Here is a 21,068-nt window from a genome sequence, read left to right as displayed (position 1 = left end):
GCGAGCTACATGCCAAATGGGGCATTTCTATGATAGGTCTGATAAGGGATGGGGAGAGAGGAACGATGACTTCTCTTTTTCTGGAGGAGAACCCCTTTGTGATGAGGTGTGCTGCCAGTAGAAGGATTTGCTGACTACTGTGGCAACGTGATTATCAAAGGAGAGACTACTATCCACCTGTGTCCCAAGGTCTCTTATCACACATTCAGTGTTTAATAGGCTACCGCCTATGTGGTAGTTCATGGGTATGGTATTTTTACCAAAGGGGATGACAATGCACTTCTTGACATTGAGCTTTAGGCCATGACCTTGACACCAAGCATCATTCTCAGTGAGGTCTGTTTGTAGAATGTCCACATCCTTAGGTGAATCGATTATGCAGTCATCTGAGAATTTCATTAGCCAGAGAACAGCTGTATTTGCCTAGCCTAAAGAGAGGTAGATACCAAACAGGAGAGGACCCAGGACCAAACCCTGTGGTACTCCGCTTGTCACTCGTCTGAAGTGGGATTTGGAGTCGGCTACTTTCACTGTGTGGGTTCTGTTGGTGAGCCAGTTGGCCACCCATCTTGTGACATAGGGATTTATGCCTAGTCCAGTGAGTTTATCTATAATACCAGAGTGGGGGATGGTGTCAAAAGAAATGACAAGGTCAAGATAGGCTGTGTGCACCGCCTTATCTTCGTCTATGGCTCTGATGACTGCTTTGAAGAAGTCAATCAGGTTTAGGAGGCATGATCTACCTTTTACAAACACAAACTGAGTGGGGTCCAGAGTTTGGAGGTTACCTATGTCTTTGTTTATAAGTTCTAGGATGATGCATTCTATGGCCCTGCAGACCAGGCTCGTCAGGCTAATGTAGTTCCCAGGGTCTGTGGTGGCACCCCCTTTGTGGCATGGGATAACTGTCGCTGTGTGCCATTCCAGAGGCACAAAGCCTGAAGTGAGGCTGTGGTTGAACATGGTACTTAGGCGGGGTGCCAGTTCGTTCTGTAGTTCATACAGAATGCAGCCTGGGATGTTGTCCTGTCCCATGGATGCTGTGTTCTTGGCTTTGGTGAGTGTGGTCTTTACCTGAGCGGCCATGAATTCAGGGCCTTTGCAGTTATCCAATGTGAGGATGGGCCCTTGGGGGGGGGTAAGGGGGAGTGAAGTTAGCACTGTACCTGTCTACCAGGATGTTGTCAATGTCAGTTGGTTCAGTAAATGTAGTGCCATTGTGCTGTAGTTCAGAGCAGATCTGAGTGTTGCCATTGAGATTCTTAACATAGCTGTAGAAGACTTTGTGGTTATCTTTAGAATCCATGGTGATTTTATTTTCGTAACTAGCTTTGGAGGCTTTTATGAGGGATCTCAGCTTCTTGCTAAGGCTGACCAGGGAGTTACTGCAATCCTGTGATTTTACTCTTATGCAACAGTTTCTTGCTTCTGTTGTAGAGCTTCTTTATGGCAGGGGGCCACCATATTGGCTTCCCTTTTTGGAGGATAGCGTCTTGGTTCTGTTGGAATGGCACGGTCCATGCACTCGTGTATGTGCTTATACAATGCATTTGTATATGATTCAGCAGTCGTGCCACTATTTTCCATCTGTGTGGGTGTAATGAAGTTTGTTACTTCTGACTTAAGCATGAAGTTAGCTTTGGAGAAGATTTTTATGGTGGTTTCCTTAATGGGAGGGGGGAGGATATGGATGTCTAGGGTGATTAGCTTGTGGTCGGACCTGACCAGCGAGGAGTTGACTTCTGGTGTGGAGCACCTTTTGCCCATATTGGTAATGACCAGGTCCAGGATGTTACTACCCCTGGTAGGGGTATGAACAAAGCTGGTCCAGGACGTTGGAATTGATGAATTCCAGGAAATGTTGGGCAAATGAGTTAGTACATGAGTAGTTTTCCCAGTTGATGGAGGAGTAGTTGAAATCTCCCAAAATTAGGGTATTGGGCTATACCTTAATATTCTCCAGTATATTGAGAAACATGGAGTGGGTGTCCTGGGATATGGCGGGGATCTGCAGCACGCTACAACCTGAATTGCAGTCTTGCCCAATGTTAATTGTACTTGGATAATTTCAGATACATTATGTTGAGTGACTAGCCTGGAGATGTGGCTATCCTTTATGAATATGGACACGCCTCCTCCTTTAGTATTTCGGTACAGGTTAGGTGGCCGAAAGGTGTGGTATGAATTGTAGCCTGGTAATGCAGGGGTGCTCTCTGGAGCCTTAAACCAGGTCTCTGTCACTGCACAGATGCCGATATTCTCCATCTTAAGGAGAGCCTCGAGTGAGTGCATTTTGAGGTTTAGACTTCTAGCATTGAGTAGCATTACCCTTAGATTTTGCTTATTTATAGCTACTATGGTGGTGCATTTCATGTTTGAGCCTTGCCTAAAAAAGGCACTATAGGTGTGGCAAGAGCCTTAGCCAGTATCCAAAATCCCAGCGGTGACAGGTGCCTGCCATCTCTGGCAAAGCATCGTGGCCTGTCGATCATATCATCCCAGGCAAACAGATACTGGATCCCCTTGGAATGAAACCAGAAGCTTAGCCAATTGTTGAAGTCAACCATTTTGTCCTTGTACGTGATGGCAGAATGCTACTCAGGGCAAGTGTCATACCTGGCTGGGCCACATGGTCAGACAGCTCCTCCATGTCTCTCTTCATGTAGTCCAAGGAGGTACATCTCAGGTCATTCACTCCAACATGGACAATGACAGAGTCATACTTGTACTTGTTGTGGAGTGACCTGAGTGCGTGCATGATATGGTGGATCCTGGTACATGACAGGCAGCTTGACAGTAACTTTCTCCTTGTTTAGCCTGGTGAGAGGGACGTCAGTGTGCCTGACTATAGAGTCGCCAGTGACTAGTGTGTGTTGGGTACGTTGTTTTGCCTTATGGACTGAGGTTGAGTGCACACTAAGTTTGTGGGCTATGTGTCATTCAGGTAGTGTTGGGGGGTGGTGGTTCCTTGCGATTCAACTTTGGAGGTCTCTTTTGTTTGGCTAGATTTTTATTGAGAGCCTCCGCGAATGTAGGTGTGTGTTTGTGTTACTATGTGTGGGTTTGGGTGTTGCAGGATTTGATGGACTATGTGTTGAGTGTGGTGTGGTGTTAACCTTCTCCTCTTGACTGTCTAGTCCAGTCTTGACCGGAGAGAGCTTGGCTTCCAGTTTGGCTATATAAGTGCATCTCTCACAGGTTGTAGTGTTCGGTGGTAAAAGGAGAGGGTTGTCAGTGTATGTGAAGCAGTTGCTACATTGCCCCAAGATGCCCAGATTCATCAGGTGGACAGGACAAAACACCAGGAGTGGACCCTTGGACATGCCTGGTTAGTGCTTATTAATTTAAGTACTGGGAGCTGATTTTCTCTTGATAAGTGAGGAAAGTTGAGTGTTGCAGTAATTTGTAGATTATTTAGTGCTTGCAGCGAGATTTGGACAAGTGCTGTGCACAAGGAAACATTTTTAAGTGCTAAAACTAGAAGACTGGCTAGTTCAAGGGAACAGAAACAGTTTTGAGTGCTAAAACTAGAAGACTGGCTAGTTCCAGGGAACAGAAACAGTTTTGAGTGCTAAAACTAGCAGACTGGCTAGTTCTAAGATAGAAAGTTTGGTTTGTAAAAGTCTGCAGTGGGAGAATTGAAGCAGTGGAATTTAGTAAAGCAGTTAGAGGACAAATGTTAGTTGATTTAGGTTATAGGGCCTTTTGGGTTGCAGGAACATTTAGCTTGATTAAGTAGATGAGATTTTAGTAGTCCATGGAACATGGGGTAAGATGAAGTCTCTTCAAGTTTGGGTGAGAAGGGCTCCTATACTTTGAGACTGAGAATTGGGCAGTAGCATGAAGTTTAGAATGTGGGAATCATGTTAAAAGGGCCAGTATTATTCAGGTTTCTGATGTTTGTGAAGGCTTGTCCTATTAGTTTTGAGGATGGAGGAGGAAGAGTATGTTCATGTAGTAGCTTGAACAGTTGTGAATAGGTCTGCTGTTTCCCCAGCTGGGATCTTTTTCTAGAGTTATATTGTGGTGATCATTTCTTGTGGAATGAGGGATGCATCTTCAGGTTTTATTTTCTAGTATTTAAATGGCAGTGGAGTTTTTAGTAGATGCTGTTAAGACAAAAGGGAGGCAGAATTGAAGAGGAGGAAGTAAGATTCCTTTCCCTGTTGCAGCTCTGGTTGAATATTACAGATTTTGTGTCCAGAATAACAGGGATTCAATTTCTTAGGAGTTTTTCCTAGATAAATGACAAAATAAGTGAGGGGTCCAAGCTGAGACCAATGTACTTGAAAGGAGGACACTTGTTTCAAGGGAGATTTGCTGTGATCAAAGATTGTATAGTGTAAGGGGATCTGCTGAGCTTCTGCTGAGTTCCATATTACTTTGTTTCTGTTTTTGGTTTGATACGAATGAGATTTTTATTGTTGATCCATTCACTGAAGCAGAAGAATTCAGATTGCAGTAAATCTTGTAATATAGCTAATGAGTAGTTAGAGAAGTAGAGCGCCATGTTGTCAGCGTGCAAAAGAAAAAGAAGGTGAGGAATATCTAGTGGGAGTTTGTTGATATATAGAGAGAATAGCTGAGGGGCAAGAGTAGAGCCTTGAGGAACTCCTTTGAGTAGAGTTTGAAGTATTGTTGTTACAGGATTTACATTTAACTGTGAATTATCGGTCTGTCTGGATGACAGCTCTGGAACCAAGCTTTTCTCAATTTCAGTGTCACATTGTTTTCTATGTATTCTCTGAGCATTTCATAAATCTGTTGGTAAAGTTTCATATCTTTCTCCAGTATTTACGCTCATTGTCTGAAAGTATTATTTTAGCTGTTGCTCTAAGCTTACCTATCCATGGTTTGCCACAATGCCATGTGTCAAATGAAGCCCAAAATTTCAGACTAGCATTTCCAAAAAATATCAGTATCTTTGCTACTAGTAGTAGTTTTTGTCATATTGAAATGAGCCATCTCAATTGGATGGACTTGCAGTAACCATTTAGTTATAGCATTACTAGCCCACACCATCTCGACTGACATCAATAATTTTTCCAATGCCACCTGGGAATACTTCCCTTCCCATACAGAATCCTGTATTCTCCATGTAAGTGCTCAGCAGAGCCTTTATTCTGGAAGAGTCTAACAAGCCTGCCCCACGTAAATAATGAAAGGGACGAGGAACGTCTGAATTGCTTGTATTCTTTTTGAATGTATGTATTAATAGATTTGCAATTTTTAAGATTACTAAGATTATTTTTCCTTTCCCTTCCAAAAAATCATTAGAGTCTGTGATCTTTAACACAATGCAAATATTTGATTTTAATGTGTCCTCTGAGATGAGGGAGATCTTGCCCCATACTGAGTGACATGTCATTTAGTGTCAATGCCTTCTTTTTAGTTTTGTGCATTTTGTTTTTAGTTTTGTGTATTTTATATCTTGACAAGCACTGAAATGTAGTTAATATCTGAAACCACAATGGGTACTCTAAAAACAAAATATCATCTGCAAAAAGGACAATCTTAACATGATTATTTGCCCCACATATTGGATATCATTGGATATGTTATTATTTGAGGTGCTGCTTGCAACTCTAATAAAATGCAGATATAAGAGGGAACATTGGACATCTTTGAAGAGTCCCCTTTCCAAAACATGCTTATGAGAGAGTGTACCCCTTACCTACACCCTAGCCTACGAGGGTGTACCCACTACCTACACCCTAGCATAAGATCACTTGCATATGTGTCTATTCAAAATGAGTTTATAATTGTATGTGTGTGTGGATCTATGTCAAAAGCTCAAGTTTTCAGAAACTCAAAATTCATATTGTTAAGATGATATGATCGAGTTTCCTAAACCTCGAACTTCAAAAAACAAGAAAAAATCTACCTTTTTCTACATTTTTGCAGGGAGGAAGCCCCCCTGCACCCCCTGCATATTGTATACACCATTTCCAAGATTACACTACACTGGGGAAAGGGTACATTTCTTGATCCACACTGTACCGCAGTCTCCATTCAAAAGCTTTGAAATTTTAGAAACTCAATCATATCATCTTGACAATATGAATTTTGAGTTTCTGAAAGCTCAAGCTACTGATGGGGACCTGTGCTCATGCTTAATATATGCATTAAAATTAATTGTTAACAATTTTAGGAAAGACAAATTTACTGAAAGCTAGCTTTAAGTTGGACCAGTTTACTGTGTAAAATGCCTCTAGAGCCAAGCTTATTAGTACTGATTGTCTCAACTTGTCAGTGGCATCTTCTCTCAGCTGAGCAGTTTTAATAATATTGCCAAAGATCTGTCTCTCTTCTATAAATCCATACATATCATGGTCTATCCAACTGGTAAGATTTTAGATATCTTAGCAACCAGGTTTCCTATAAATACCTGTAATCATTGTTTTTAACACTGAGATAGGATCTAGAAGATAATAAATTAGTCACATCATTTCCATCCTTATGTGTAACTGAAGTAATTGCTCCTTTCCATAAGGGTGGCATCCCTTGCCCCTCCAAAGTACAACTGAATAACAAACAAGTTTGTATCCTGTTGCTCCCACTCATTTTCCAAGCTTGTAGTGGAAAGCCATCATCAACAGGAAATGTTAAACTCCACTCTAAATATTGACATTAGGCTGTCTCCCAATGCTGTTAGTGTAGTATGTGCCTATACCATAATAGTCTACTTAATCATGAATCTAAAATTCTTTGCGCATCCTCACTGCAGCCCATTGTTGCAGTTTTATTATTCAGCGTTCTCACTCCAGCTTTATTTCTATTATGTGTAGATCTGTTATGCTTAATAAATAGAAGCCGCCTTACATGACACATTTGCCTCTTTTTATGAATCATTTTTATGCCAGTATTAGTAACATGAATGCATACAGTAAGGGAAAAAATGACCGCAACTTCCACCATGCTCCATTGAAACTGCAATATGAAAGTGTACAACGTAGGCAGTTTCAGAAATTAGAAGTTGCATACATGATTTGAATTCACTTAGTTTCCTCTTGTTTAATTTCTGCAAAACTAAGTACAGCAAGTGCAGTGCTAGTACTCTGTTGCCATTTAAGAAGAATGAGCCAGAATGGCAGACTATATAAAAATTTTTATTGCATTTAGGACTTGGAATTTTTGGTTCATTCAGTCATTCGTACAAGTAGCCCACTGACTTGTGACTTCCCAGCGGTTTATCCAATCAGATGGTTTGTTTTCCTGCTGATTCCACCCCACCCAGTCTTGAGTTAAGTTTTCAGCTCAGCAAGAAAAATATAGCTGAATGCACTGAAAAACAGCAGAAAAAAATGCTCTCTCTAATGAAACTGTACCACAGAACCTTGCTTCAGTACAGTTTCCCTTGTTTAGAGAATGGGTGATCTGTACTTTGCCACTCTGATGGAGAATGAATTTTCTATAGCAGGGTGTTTAACACCCACTGAAAAACAAGCCTGCAGTTTCACAGCAGTATATTAAGCTGCTATGAAGCTCAGACATTAAAAAAAAAAAAAAAAAAAAAAAAAAAAAGGCCTTTTTGTACCCTTGCATCGAGCATAAAATTTAAAAAAAGTAAACTTAAAAGAGAAGTAAGTGTGTGTGTGTGTGTGTGTGTGTGTGTGTGTGTGTGTGTGTGTGAAAACATGAGAGAGAGAATACTAACTGCAAAATGCAGACACAGAGGTACTAAACTGTTAATCCTCAGTAATTTACATAGAACATAATTACTATGACATAATTGGTGCCAAAGTCATGGCCTTAAACTCAATGCAAAAAAATATAGTCCCTTTTGTTAAGAGTGATGTTCCTGCCAACTACCACATCAATCACAACACCCTAAGTACGCACTCTGTGGTATGAGACCTGGGCGCACAGGTTGACAGTAACCGTGCCTTTGATCACCAGGTCTCCACAGTGGTAAGAAGGGCATTCTAAATTGCTTATCTCATAAGTAAGGGCATTGCCTCCAGAAAAAAAAGTTATAACCTCTCTGTCCTCTTCCCTTATCAGGCTAATAATTGAGTACAATGCCTCTTTTGGTATGTACCTTAACAAGCACCTGCAGCAATTGGAGAGACCACAAAGGTTCCTCACAAGGAAAATTCAAGCTCTTCAACATCTGTCACTTTATTCTGTGTCATACAGACTACTCAGAGGCGATCTCTGCCTTCCATATAAGGCAATCTATGACCCTGCTTTATTGGAAGTGGTGCATATCCGCAAGTCAAATGGTACAAAAGTTACTTGCTCTAAAGTCTTTATATGACATTAATAGAACCTGCTGGAGAGTCCGATTTGTCTCCCAGAGGTTACCACACCTTTGGAACAGACTCCCACTTCATGTCAAACAGAACACCTCGTTGGGCCTCTTCAAATGCAGTCTGGACGATTGGATGTGTAACTGTAAATTCATCCCAGGGCTTCCATCTGTGTCCCTCTTGGACAGGGGCAATAGGTGCTGATTGTGGAAATAAGAATAGAACTTGGCTAGGCTTATAAGGGCCCTAGGGCCATAAGTCTAGTAACTTCCTATGATCCTATTACAGAGCCACACTATTTTCAAAATTGGGGACAGTAAAGGGAGGGGATGGAGAGTGAGCTGCAATACCTTGCTTTTTTTTTTTTGTTTAATTTTGTATATGCAAGGCATGGAATATTGATTCTTTGGATGAAAGTGTAATTGCTGTGTGTGTGTGGTGTGTTTGAGATTGTCTTTTTTGTGTGTGTGTGTGTGTGTGTGTGTGTGTGTGTGTGTGTGTGTGTGTGTGTATGTATGTATGTCTTTCTGTATTTCTGAATGACTGTTTTTCTATGTGTATGTGAGTATGCCTATGTAGGTTTCTCAGTGTGAGTGTGTGTAACATACTTTGGATGTAAAACATTTCCTCCAGCATCAGTTAGAGAAACATTATGTGGAGGAAATATTTTATGTCAAATATAAAAAAAAATTATATAGTAATAAAAAATATAAAACAGTTTAACAGATAGCCCATTCTCTAGTAGCAATACAGTTCTCCAGGGTGTGTGTTATTGTGTAATTATACAATGACCGGCCATAAATATGCAAAAACGAGCATGCTGATTGGCTAGTTCAACCAGCGTGCCCGTTGTAAATTCGAGACTATACTAACGTAAAAAGGTCCGGTCGCCCGGACTTTTTCCATTAGTATATCTCTTTTTTTTTTTTCCCAGAGATAGCAGTGGAGAAAGGAAGATCTCCGTTTCTTTTTTTAAAGATATCTTGCTGTTATACAAGCTGAAGAACTCGTATAACATAGTGAGATATCTTAAAAAAATGCAACGGAGATCTTCCTTTCTACTGAGAAAGGAAGATCTCTTTTGCTTTTTTTAAAGATATCTCGCTATGTTATATGAGTTCAACTCCTATAACATAGCGAGGCATCTTTAAAAAAAAAAAAAAAAGGCAACAGAGATATTCCTTTTCCGTTGCTACCTCTACACAGCACTGATGTACTGTGTAAGTGTGGGAACATGCCTCGTACGCATGCGCAGTACATCAGAACTGCCTCAGGATACCGGACAGCTGCGGAAGGGCAGCACAGAGGCATTATACAATGCCATTATTTACGAAAAGTACATTTTTTTTTTCTTAAATAATGTTATTGTATAATAGCAATAACCCACTTTTGTGTGTGCGTAATGCTGGATTTACCTATGGTTGTCTTTGTTTGGTCATTCAGGCTTCACCCTCGTGACCAAACCACACCAACCATGGGTAAATCCAGCATTACCCACACCCAGGCATGGGTTATTGCTTAAATAATGTACTTCCAGGGGTGTAAAGGCCCTCCACTTGCAGCATTAGGCCACAGAACCCTCCCAGGCATGTGTTATTTACACAATAAAACACACCTTGTCAGGCATTACTGTTTGACTTTCAGTAAGCAGATGTTTTTTGTTATATACTTTTAGAACTTCTTCTAGCACTGGAATTTGGGCTACTATTCTCTCTTGTTTTGCATCAAAGAAAACATCTGTCTCTGCTTCATTGTTTTCTTGAATTAAGAATAGAGCTTGAGAAGAAGTCTTTCAATGGGACTGCTGGAGTCTCGTTTGTAGAGGTTCTAATTGTTCCCATGCCTATCAGCTGTTCACCATTATTATTTTTAAATACTTGTATTGAATTATCACTTGTAACATAGGCAAATTTACATTTATATAAAAGTAATCAAACTGTATTGACAAGTTCACGTTTACAAACCTTGTACTTCATGTATATTGCTGTATATCATATAACCTGAGCAACATTACATAAATTATTCAGTTCCCGCTTTTTTTTTTTTAAAGAAACACCTTTATTAAATGATCACTTGCAACATAGGCAATCATGCATTTATATAAACAAAAGGAAACCACAGCGACACAATCTTAGGTGCAAGCATTTTACATCCAAACCATACTGACAGACACCCAGTTGCAAACATTATGCATCACTTAAAATCCACCCAATCAGTTTCAGTCAAACATTATATAGCTTATTTAATTTTAAACCTCATTCTTCCCCTGTATGTCTTGTTCCCAAATTCCTGTTTTGTTTCTATGTTGTTTATCCCTACCCTTTTGTAAAGATCTGAGTTCCAGTTGTTTTATCTCTGTTACTATATTCACTGCTTCTAGTATAGTTGGTTTAGATTTTGATTTCCATTTTCTATGAATTGCTTTTTTGACAGCCATCATAATTAGACACAGCAAGGCCTTATCATGTCTAGGCAATTTCGATTCTGTGTCTTAGCTCAGAAAAATCATTTCCCTCATCACTCCAGTTTGCCCACCCATCATCTCCAACAGTACATCTCACAGGGAATCCTTAAAGTCCTCCAACTCACCGCACTTCCAGAAAATATATTCTCAGTTACCTCTTTCTTCCAGCATTTACTGTCTACCTGAGGAAAAATTCTCTGGAGTCTACTTGGGGTATAAAAATATCTATGTAAACCTATCCAAGCAAAAATCCTAAATCTTCTAGATTTTGTTGCATATTTAGGAGACATACATATATCTTCAAATTGTTTCTTTGTGAATTGCTTGTCCAATTTCTCTTCCCAATCCTTTCTAACCTCCTCTGATTGATTTTTATAGTTATCATGCAATATTTTATATGCTGTACTAATTATCCTTTTTTTAACAGCAGCTTCTTTTCTAGATTTTACTAAAAACTCTACCAGTGCTGGTATTTCGCTTAGTATCCCTCTATTTCTTTCTCTTTGCCTGTACTCTGATATCAATCCTTGATAGGGAAGGCAATCTCTAACCTGCAGTCCAAATAAATTCTTGTCTTCCCATCCTATCATCTTTCTTATTTTCTCCCAATACCTTGGTTCCTTTGCCTGTTTTCTCCAATAAATTCCAAAAAATTGCAGTAATTGTTATCGGCAGAATATCCTTTCTCCAGTCCTATGTTGGCTTAGTTCTTAGAATACTTTCTGGATATAATATTCTGTATGGCTGTTGTTATTTTCCTTAACTCGTTCACTTCACTGGAGCTCAGGAAATTTGCAGTGCAACTTCCAATGGGTGGAGCCTAAGCCTTTTTAACGGAATCAAATTATGTCCTCACATTTCAAACAAATGTTCATATCTCCAGAACTGTAGGGGTTGTGAAAGAAGTATAAATGGCAAACCATTCAGCACACATTATTTGTATAGTGGTAGTATTCTTTATGTTCTAGGTCTTAAACTGAATTTTATAAGTCACATTAAACATAGTAACTATTACATTTGTAATATTTTGTAAACAACTTACAATATCTCAGCAACCATATATGGATATTGCTGAACTAATTTGTGTGTGGATACATAATTTACCGCTATTGCCTTTGTTTTAGCTTCATTAATTTTGCATCTGGAAAAGATCTGAAACTGTATCAAAATGTTCCACAACACTGTAATGTCTCTCTGTTTTTGTCAGGTATAAAATAATATCTGCAAAAGTGCCAACTTTTCTTGACTACCATACCAATTATATCCTTGAATTTGAGTCCCTTATTTTCTTTGCCAGTGGTTCTAAATATAATGCAAATAAGGGGGAAAGAGGGCACCCCTGACTGGTTCCTCTGCTCAAGCAAAAATTATCAGAGAGGACTCCACCTACTTTAATTTTTGAGTCCAATCCATCATATATCCTCCTAATCAACATTATATTTTTTTTTTCAGAAAATGCAAATGCTTCCATTGCCCTGCTCATAAAAGTCCCATCTTACTCTGTCAAATGTTTTCTGTGCATCAAGACCCAACAACAACAATGGTATTTTCTTATATTCTACTTCCCTCTGGATCATCAATGTTCTGTTAATGTTGTCAAATGTTTGCCTCCCCTGCACAAAACCACATTGATCCAAATCTATCAATTCTGGCATTACTTTTGCCATTCTTTTAGCCATTATAGACATGAAAACTTTAAAGTTGTGATTTAGTATTGAAATGGGCCAGTATGAAGCTGGATCTGATGGATCTTTACCCTCTTTACCTATTACAGCTTCCACTGCTTTCTTCCAGGATGTTGTTACTTCTCCTCTTAAAATACTTTTAAACAAAACCTTCTAGATCTTTATAATTTTTTCCCTCATAGCTTCCAAACTTCCACAGGAAGGCCATCTATTGCTGGAGACTTTCCTGTAGAGTGGTTATACATCACAATTTTTATCTCATCTTCTGATAATCCTAACCATTGGTAATTGAACCTCATCTATATCTAACCTTCACATATTTAATTCTTCCATTAACATTTCCATTTGTATCTTTTCTTGATTTCCATGGGTCTTTGCATGCCACAGACTTTCATAGATATTTTGAAATATTTCTAATACTCTACAGGATCTGTTGTTACATTCTCTGTTATAGGCTCCCTGAGCTTGGTGGCAGCCCTTTCTGCTTTCTGTTGCCTAAGTCGTTGTGCTAAAATTTTTTGTGCTCTAGTGTCATTATCAAAAAACAGTTGTGCAACAGCAATCTTTCAAAACTCTCTTTTCCTCTTAGCATTCTGCAACTGATCCTCTTCTTTTTCTGATTCTTCCTGTTCTGCAATACTTTAATTTTTGTCAGCCCCTCTATTTGATTCTTGTTGCTTCTTATCCATAGCTCCCTTTCTTTTATATCCACTCTATTTTTAAACTACACCTTAATTTTATCCCACTCCTTAGCTGGATTTTCAGAAGTAATTTCTGTCCTCTTGAATAGCTCCTGAATAATCTCCACTACCCATTCCTTAAATTCTTCTCTTTTCAACAGATAGGTGGGAAAGTGCCAGTGTCTCACATTTATTTCATTACCCTGTGTTTTTATTTTAGTTATTATTGGCATATGATCTGAAGTAGTTATTGAATGCGTATCAAGATCTTCAATCAAATGCACATGTTCCCGTGAAACGTAAATTCTGTCTAGCCTAGCCCAGTTTTTATATCTTGGGGAATAATACGTAAATTCACTCCAAACCCCTATTATTGAATTCACATATTCCATGCCAAATATTTTCATAAATTTCTTCAAAAATCTACCCTCTTTTGTTATATTTTCCCTTCTGTGCCCACCAGACATACCTTCATTGCTGCAAATAAAATTCCAGTCCACACCTGTAAGTGACATTCCTTGCTGAAAACTGAGTATTTCTCTCAGAATTTTCTTAAGCTCCATTATAGCAGTTTTAGGTGGAATGTAAATACATGCTAGTGCAATCCTTCTCCCTTGCCAGTAACCCCTTAGCACTACACATTTGCCATTATTATCTTTTTTATCCTCTTCTATCACTATTGGAGCTTCTCTTGCAATTAGCATAAGTACTCTTCTTTTCCTTTTTCCCAGATATTCCACTGAATAACCATCCTGAAAACCTTTCTTTATCAAATTCACATGTTCAGTTCTTTCCAAATGTATCTGCTATTGCATAGCTATTTGCAGTCTGCATTTTAATATAGTTCTCTATTATTTCTTTTTTTGTATTTATCTGTGAGACCACTGACATTTAAAGACATTACAGAAAACATCACTATATTAAAAAGTTATTATTTCCACCTTTTATGTATAACACCTTTTTTGTTAAATGTCTAGTTCAAGCTTTTGTGTTACATGCATACACTGTTTGGCAGGTTGAACTTTTATAAAGTTGTTTCATGTCATATCCATTTGAGCCTGTGTCACATCTTACAAAACTTTTTTTGTTTTATTGAAAGCCCTCAAAAAAATACACCCTAAGACCTATTAATTTAATATTAACACACAAAACTATGTACATCTTCAAATATTGAAGTTTTACTTTCCTAATAGGAACAAATGTCCCAGACTGACAGTCATACTCATACTCATACACTTGAGTTAACCTAAAATAAAGGTTATCCATGCATTGTGCAGCCTGTGTTTCTACTAAGTGATAACTGGTTTTGTCTTATCTTTATAGCTCTCCCAGCTGGGAAAACCCCTGAATTATTTTAGAGAACATTATCTCCTAGCCAGTTTCTCTTTTCTTTTTTTAACCCCAGCCAATCACTCTTCACCAGACTGTAACCAATTTCTTTTTATCAGATTGTCTCTATAAAGACATGAAAACCAGACATCCAATTTGTCATTATCAGATTGTTTCCATGGAGACATGAATTGCTACTGAGTATGCATATATTTGCTAGAAAAAGTTTCATACTAAATCAATCTAAGGTCCTTAATTCAGTGATTCTCCCATGCAAGAATGAGAAAAAGCACATTATGTTTTTCCTTTGTCCTGCTTTTTTAACCAGGCTTTATTTATTTTTACATTGCACTGCCTACATTTCCTAAAACTGAACAAGGAGAGAGAGAGAGAAGGGAGAAAGATAGGGAAAAAAGAACAGCAGCACCTATTTACAATCTTCATTACATTTAAAATAACTGAGAAAACATTATAGCATTCAAAGAAAACCATACACCACAGAATAATACTATTAAGAAAAAAAGGATTTCTTTAGTTACAGTCAACTTTCTCCCCTCTCTTCTCCTCCCCAAAGCATTTTTCCAAACATTAATGACATGAAATAGGGCATATACTTTAGAGTCCCCCACACGTCCAACAAATTCTGAAAAATTCCATTATTTCCAGATTTTCTTGTTCTTTCACATTTCACAAATTTAATGATTGCATTGTAACCCCACATTTAGTTGCTGGTTCTATTACTGTTTATTTCCGTCTCCCCAATCCTGTCTCTATTTCATTTCCAACATGGTCTTGATTCTTCTAGTCAACTCTCATGCTCCTTTCCTTCTCTCAAACATTTTCTATTGAAACATTGGAAAAGGTTTCACAGGTACAGTCTCTTTGTTGTCTTTATTACCAGAAGAACAAGAAGCATAATATCCTCCTGTTTCATAGCTGACATTTTGTTAGACAAACTTTTGTATTTCCTCCTTATCATGTACTTTGTTAAAAAATGATTTTGTCTCTCCAGGGAAGAATAACTTGAAAATAGCTGGGCATAGCAGCTTGAATCTTGCACCTGCCTTTCAATATTCCCTGAATACTAGAATGAATTTACTGCTCTTCTCCTGGTGTACTGTGAGTAATCATTCTCCACAAATGCTTTGCTGTCTCCCACTTTTACTATTTTCTCCCCTGCCACAGTTTTGTCAGAATCAACTCCTCCTGCTGATAGGATTGCGTCTTTACTATTAAAGGTCTAGGTTGCTTTCTCATAGCCAGGTTTGAAGCATACACATGATGTGCCCTTTCAGCTAACAACTCATAGGTTCATAGGTAGGTACTAGGCTATTAGCCCTAGGGCCTATATAAGCTTAGCCAAAAAGGAACCGTGGCTTTCGACACCCAAGAAAATTATTTTCCTGTGCCCCTGTCGAGCAGAGCCACAGAAGTGATCCCTGGGGTGACTGTCTTATTTCCCATCCAATCTGTGGAGTACCAGTCCAGCTGTTTATTTGTGCTTTCATAAAATTAATGCAGTCTCTTCCTTCCAAGCTTCTCTGGTATAGCTGAAAATCTCAGGTCTTCCCTACATGTTCTGTCCTCTAATTCTATTATTTTTTGAAACATCTTTTCTGGAGTAGTCTCATATTCAGCCAGACTTTTCTTCATTTCAGTCTTAGATTTTTGCAGCTTTATCACATCATCTGAACATCTGCTTAAAGCTTTTTCCATTTTTTCCAACCTTTAGTTTGTATTGATATACTCAATCAGTGTTTTATTTTAACCAGGTCTGTGAACAGTTGTCTTGTATCTTCCTGTAGGTTACTGATAGTCATGTCTGGAGGTTGGATTGCTTTTTGCAACACAGCTGCAGAACTTTCTCCAGTCAGTGTTTCCTCCTCACTTTTCTAGCTGATATTTTTCCAAGTGCTATGTATTTCTTTTCTCCTGGCATCCAGGCAGTACACTTACTAGCCAGTTACTGAAATTTACTCATAAACACAAAAGTCTATTATGCAGTTCTTGGCATTTAGTTTGAGTCCCAGGCTCTGACGCCAGTTGTTTGTCTGTGTCAACCCTTCCTGAAGAACATTTGTGTCTGTGTGGGATTCAGTGACTGCTACCAATTTGCAATCCTCTGCAAATTTAGTCAGCCAGAAGCCTTTGACATTGGCCTTGACTTCAGAGAAGTAAATGAAAAAAGGAGCAGTCCCAGGACTGATCCCTGAGGGACTCCACTTGTGACTAGCCTCTTTGTTGAGGCGGCCTTCCAAATTCTAACTTTTTTGTTCCTGCCTGTGAGCCAGTTGGCTATCCACTGGGTGACATAAGGGTTTGTACCTAAACTCTTGAGTTTGTTAGCAATGCCCAAGTGAGTATTGAGTCAGATGGTGTGGCCAGGTCAAGGTAGGTAGTGTTAATCATTTTGCCCTCATCCATTGCTTTGGTGACCTTCTCAAAGAAGTCCACCAGGTTTAGTAGGCATGACCAGCCCTTTACGAAACCAAATTGGGATGGGTCTAGTATCAGGAGGTTTGTGGCCATCACTATCCATATAGACACATCTTTTACCTACTTTAAGCAATTTTCCTTTCTGTCATTGTTGAGCTATGACCAGTTCTTTCAGCTGAAAGGAGTGGCACTTCACCAAGATGTGTTGTGGCTATTTTCTAGACCACAGATTTCCAGTGTGCCTCTTTAAATGCAACTCAGACAGAGGTTCATGTCAAGTTCTCACATTTCCCTTCCTTGGCATTGAGGCAACCTTATCATTCTTATTTTCCAGTATAGTTACTATAAATCTTGTAAGATTTTCTTTAAAACTGGTAAATGTAGGTTTTTGCTAGGTTTTTCATTCAGACGTAAAAATACAGCTTACATACACGTCAGAGCTGTATAGGAGGTCCATCTCATGATCACACTTGCTGGTAATGTTCCTACTGCACAAAAAAAGAAATGGTGTTGTGGTCTGGTCTCCTTCTTTACCAGGTATCCTGCTGACATCATTTATTTTAGGATGAGGACCAGCCTCACTCTGAGTATGCCTGGAGTCGTGAAAGTTGGGCCAGATGGATGGATATTTCCCTAACATATCCTAATATTCAAATATGCACTGTTACAAATATACTTTGTTGCTATAGTGGAAGTATCATTTTCATTACACTTACAGGAAAATTAAAACAAAATCCAAATTTTGTTTTCATAATGTTGAAGTCATTTCTTTTGAGCTTTCTGTAGTAAATGTGATTAATGTAGTTATGGCTTATAGTGAATGTTATATGAAAAATAGTATTTTTAGGACAGAATAGTTAGCTTAGACAACCTTATTTGTTGCTGACCAAGCTACCTCCCAGTCCTCTTGAAAAGTGAGGCTAAGAAGCATTAGAATCTGTAACTTTTGAGGAAATGTACCTAAATATTTCCCTTTTGTTATTCCAGGAAGGAGAAAACCTGTTAGATTCTTTAACAGGGCAGCCTCATTCTGAAGACATCCTTCTTTTTGCTGTTCCAGTTTGTGCCCCATATACAGCTATGACAAACTACAAGTAAGTTATCCTTTCATATGCTGTATTAAACTGTATTTTGTGAAACCACCAATTATGTTTCAGAGTATGAACTTTTGTATTGTTTCAAAATGAACTGTGAGCAAAACTAATACAACAATCACTACCTATTGAAGTGTCAGAAGCTAAAGGCATTAAGAAGCCCTCATTTGGCCTAGCATTTGGTGAAAAGGCATTTTCTAGAATCATCTTGGCCACTTAGAACGAACTAGCCATAGTAGTCAGAAATTACCAGAACTGCTGTAGTTTTTAAAGAAAGTTGATTGCTATACGCAAATACAAATACCACTTCATTAGGAACATAAGTTAGATTTTTATTTGAATGTTTTGTCCAGTTATACTATATGCTTTTGTTTGCCTGAGACTGAATAGATGTTCTACTGAGATTGTTTTAGCATTGTAAATTTCTTTTTTAATATTCTTTGCTATGTTCTGTCATGTTCTGTAATCAGTTTTTACTGGATCTTTGTCTCTCTTGATAGTGTCTACTCTCAGGATTGTAATGTAGACTGCATGTCTGTGTGTTTAGCCCAGATAGCAGCTGTGAAGGGTCCTTGTTTGAGCTGTCTACCTACTCAGTTAACAAAAAAAAAAAAAATAGAAAATGAATAGTGACTTCAGGACTGAAAACATCCTGTTGCATTATGAAGCATATGAATGTATTTTTACCCAAAAATTATGAAACATTTTCTCCTTCAGCTGACATTTTGCAGGTTTAGGATGCATAGTAGTGCAAATTTCACAGGGAATTGTGAACGATTGTTTTTCCCACAGTCTATCCTCATTGTAAATTCTCAGTCTGATGTTCATACATGTAGCATAAAAAAGATGATGGTTTGTGAGATTTGGAACTGTATATTGAATTTAGATAATGGGGACCCCCATTCAGATAATTCTGTGTTTAAAGAAGGACGCAAAAGTTGTTTCCAGCTATTTTTGAAAAGCAAGTATTTAGTATATGCTTAAGTCGAGAAAGTCATGTGGCTGTCTCATGGCATGAAATTAGTTTAACTAGTTTAAAATAGGCTGCAGAAAAATGAAAGAGCATAAGTAACACCTTCAGTCTCGCAAGTATAACTGGTTGTAGTATAACTGACATTATTACTTTTATGAAAGACACTGGAGCCATTAGAAAACAAATAGTAAAAAGTTCCACATTGGAAAATATTTTTTCTGGAGGATGAATCTTGCATAAAATATCCTACCTAAAATAGCTGCAAGTAAAGATATCCCCAATATTCTTACTTCTGTAAAAAGAAATCTGAGGGAATCTTCCAGCAACTCACATAATATGTGGTCAGAAAATAAAATGCCCCAGTATTTTTTAAGTGGATACAGTTTTATCAGACGGTACATTGATCTAAATTTCAAAATTAATGGATGATTATCTAAAAACCCAAGTAAGTTTTAATCAGCTCTTCTCACAGTACTGTTTTTCTTTGCATTCACCTGCAATCCAAAACTTATTTTCTATTACAGTCACAAAAACGCTGTTTTCAGGCATCTTTCTTTTTACAGCTATGACTCATAAATGTTTCCAGCACATTAGTAGATTTCAGTTAGTAAAAATTAATTCCATCAGTACTTAGTCTCTTACTAGTGAGCAATTTGCCATAAGGAAATGTAGCAAAAGAAGATGAAGAGGATGGAAAATGGAGACAAGTCAAGCAGCTAACCAAGGTTGACATTGGTCTTATGGTGCGATCTGGTCTTAATGGGGAAATTAGTTGAACCAATCAAATTCAAAAAATGACCATCACAAAATGAAACATATGTGTGAAACTGAAAATAAAAATATTATTGAATAATTCAGAGAGAAAAGTAAGAAGCTAATTGATTTGCCCCTTTCAAAAATAAATGAATCAAATAATCACAAATAATATAACAAATAGCATGGTGTTTGAAGAAGTAAAAAAACATAAATGCCCTCTTATTCAGAATGTCATGACCAAATTTTTGGTATAGGTGGGAGCAAAGTGGGCACCCAAAACTGTGCCTTTCATTCTTTCATCAAACATATAATAGTTGTTTGTTGTTCTTTATGTAACATGAAATAAGATGTATAATAAAATGAGTTAGCAAAAAAAAAAAAAAGTAAGAATTTCCGTATCGTGATAATGTTTGAAATTAATGTTCAAAAGATTCGGCTCCTCCCTATAGTCATTCAAAAGATGTGAGGGTGTGAATTTTACATCAAATAGATCCTAAAAAGCAGTTTATATACATTTGCAGAGCTCATCTCATCAGTTGTACTTTTCTCTTGCTACTTTATGATTCCAGAAGGAAGCACATCAGGATATCATTAGATTCCATTTGATGAAAATGCTGTCAGTTTCCCATTTTGTTTTTTAAGGACAGACTTTCGTATTCATTAAAATTGGCATCTACTTACAGCAAAACTGTATTTATTTTGAATGAAGAGCAATGATAACCCTATCTGAATGTCTGATAGAGTGGCACAATTACAGTCAAAAACTGGGGAAAAGATAATTTTTGTGACACCTGATCTTAACAGCTCTTAGGGGTGCTTAAAACTTTTTTAAAAGACTATCCTAAGCACTGCTGACAACAAGTCTCAGAGGACAGTGCTGGCAAGTAAAGAACAGCAGCAGCAGACGACATGCAGCTTTTAAAATGTCTTATAGCTTCACTCTGCCACACTTAACAGACAGGCCAAAGAAGTTTTAAAAGCTGTTTACCCTCTGTTAGATGAGCGCGTTGTTTCTCCTTCTGTGCCCTTTGGTTATCCTTGATTATCCAGAATGTCCCTGATTTTGCCTCACATTTTTCCCTTTCCTATAAAATTTTTGATTTTTTATGAGACATCACTGAGGATTACAGTCAGTCAGTAATGTTAATTACTATTATGTTAATGTTAAGTAATTAGAGTTTGTTGTTCAGAAGACACATGTTGATGAAAAACTTGCTGATGTCCTTCCTTGTCACTGTTACATTATTCATTACATTAGGGATCCCTGCCAAAGGTGGCCTGATGTCCTGCCAATATTCCAAAGCCTTAGGTTGCGTTAAGGGATGCCGTACATCAAACGTATGCTCTTCACATAGAGTAAAGCATAAAGGTGATGTCCAAACATATCATCCTAAGAGCT

At 38.0% G+C, this 21,068-nt stretch overlaps 1 protein-coding gene across 1 annotated transcript in view; it reads left to right on the top strand.

Moving 5' to 3' along the window:
* Positions 1–21,068, top strand: part of NEMF (nuclear export mediator factor) — a 1,922,187-nt gene that overhangs the window by 1,722,508 nt on the left and 178,611 nt on the right. The window contains exon 30 of the mRNA XM_044074284.1: positions 17,834–17,940. Within this exon, the coding sequence (XP_043930219.1) occupies positions 17,834–17,940 (107 nt within the window). The remainder of the gene's footprint in view (positions 1–17,833; positions 17,941–21,068) is intronic.

Source organism: Protopterus annectens, chromosome 6.part0 (assembly GCF_019279795.1).
Source record: "Protopterus annectens isolate FY-2018-M chromosome 6.part0, PAN1.0, whole genome shotgun sequence".
Taxonomy (NCBI): Eukaryota; Metazoa; Chordata; order Ceratodontiformes; family Protopteridae; genus Protopterus; species Protopterus annectens.
The sequence above is the reverse complement of the archived record's forward strand: the minus strand, read 5'-3'. Positions and strand labels throughout refer to the sequence as shown.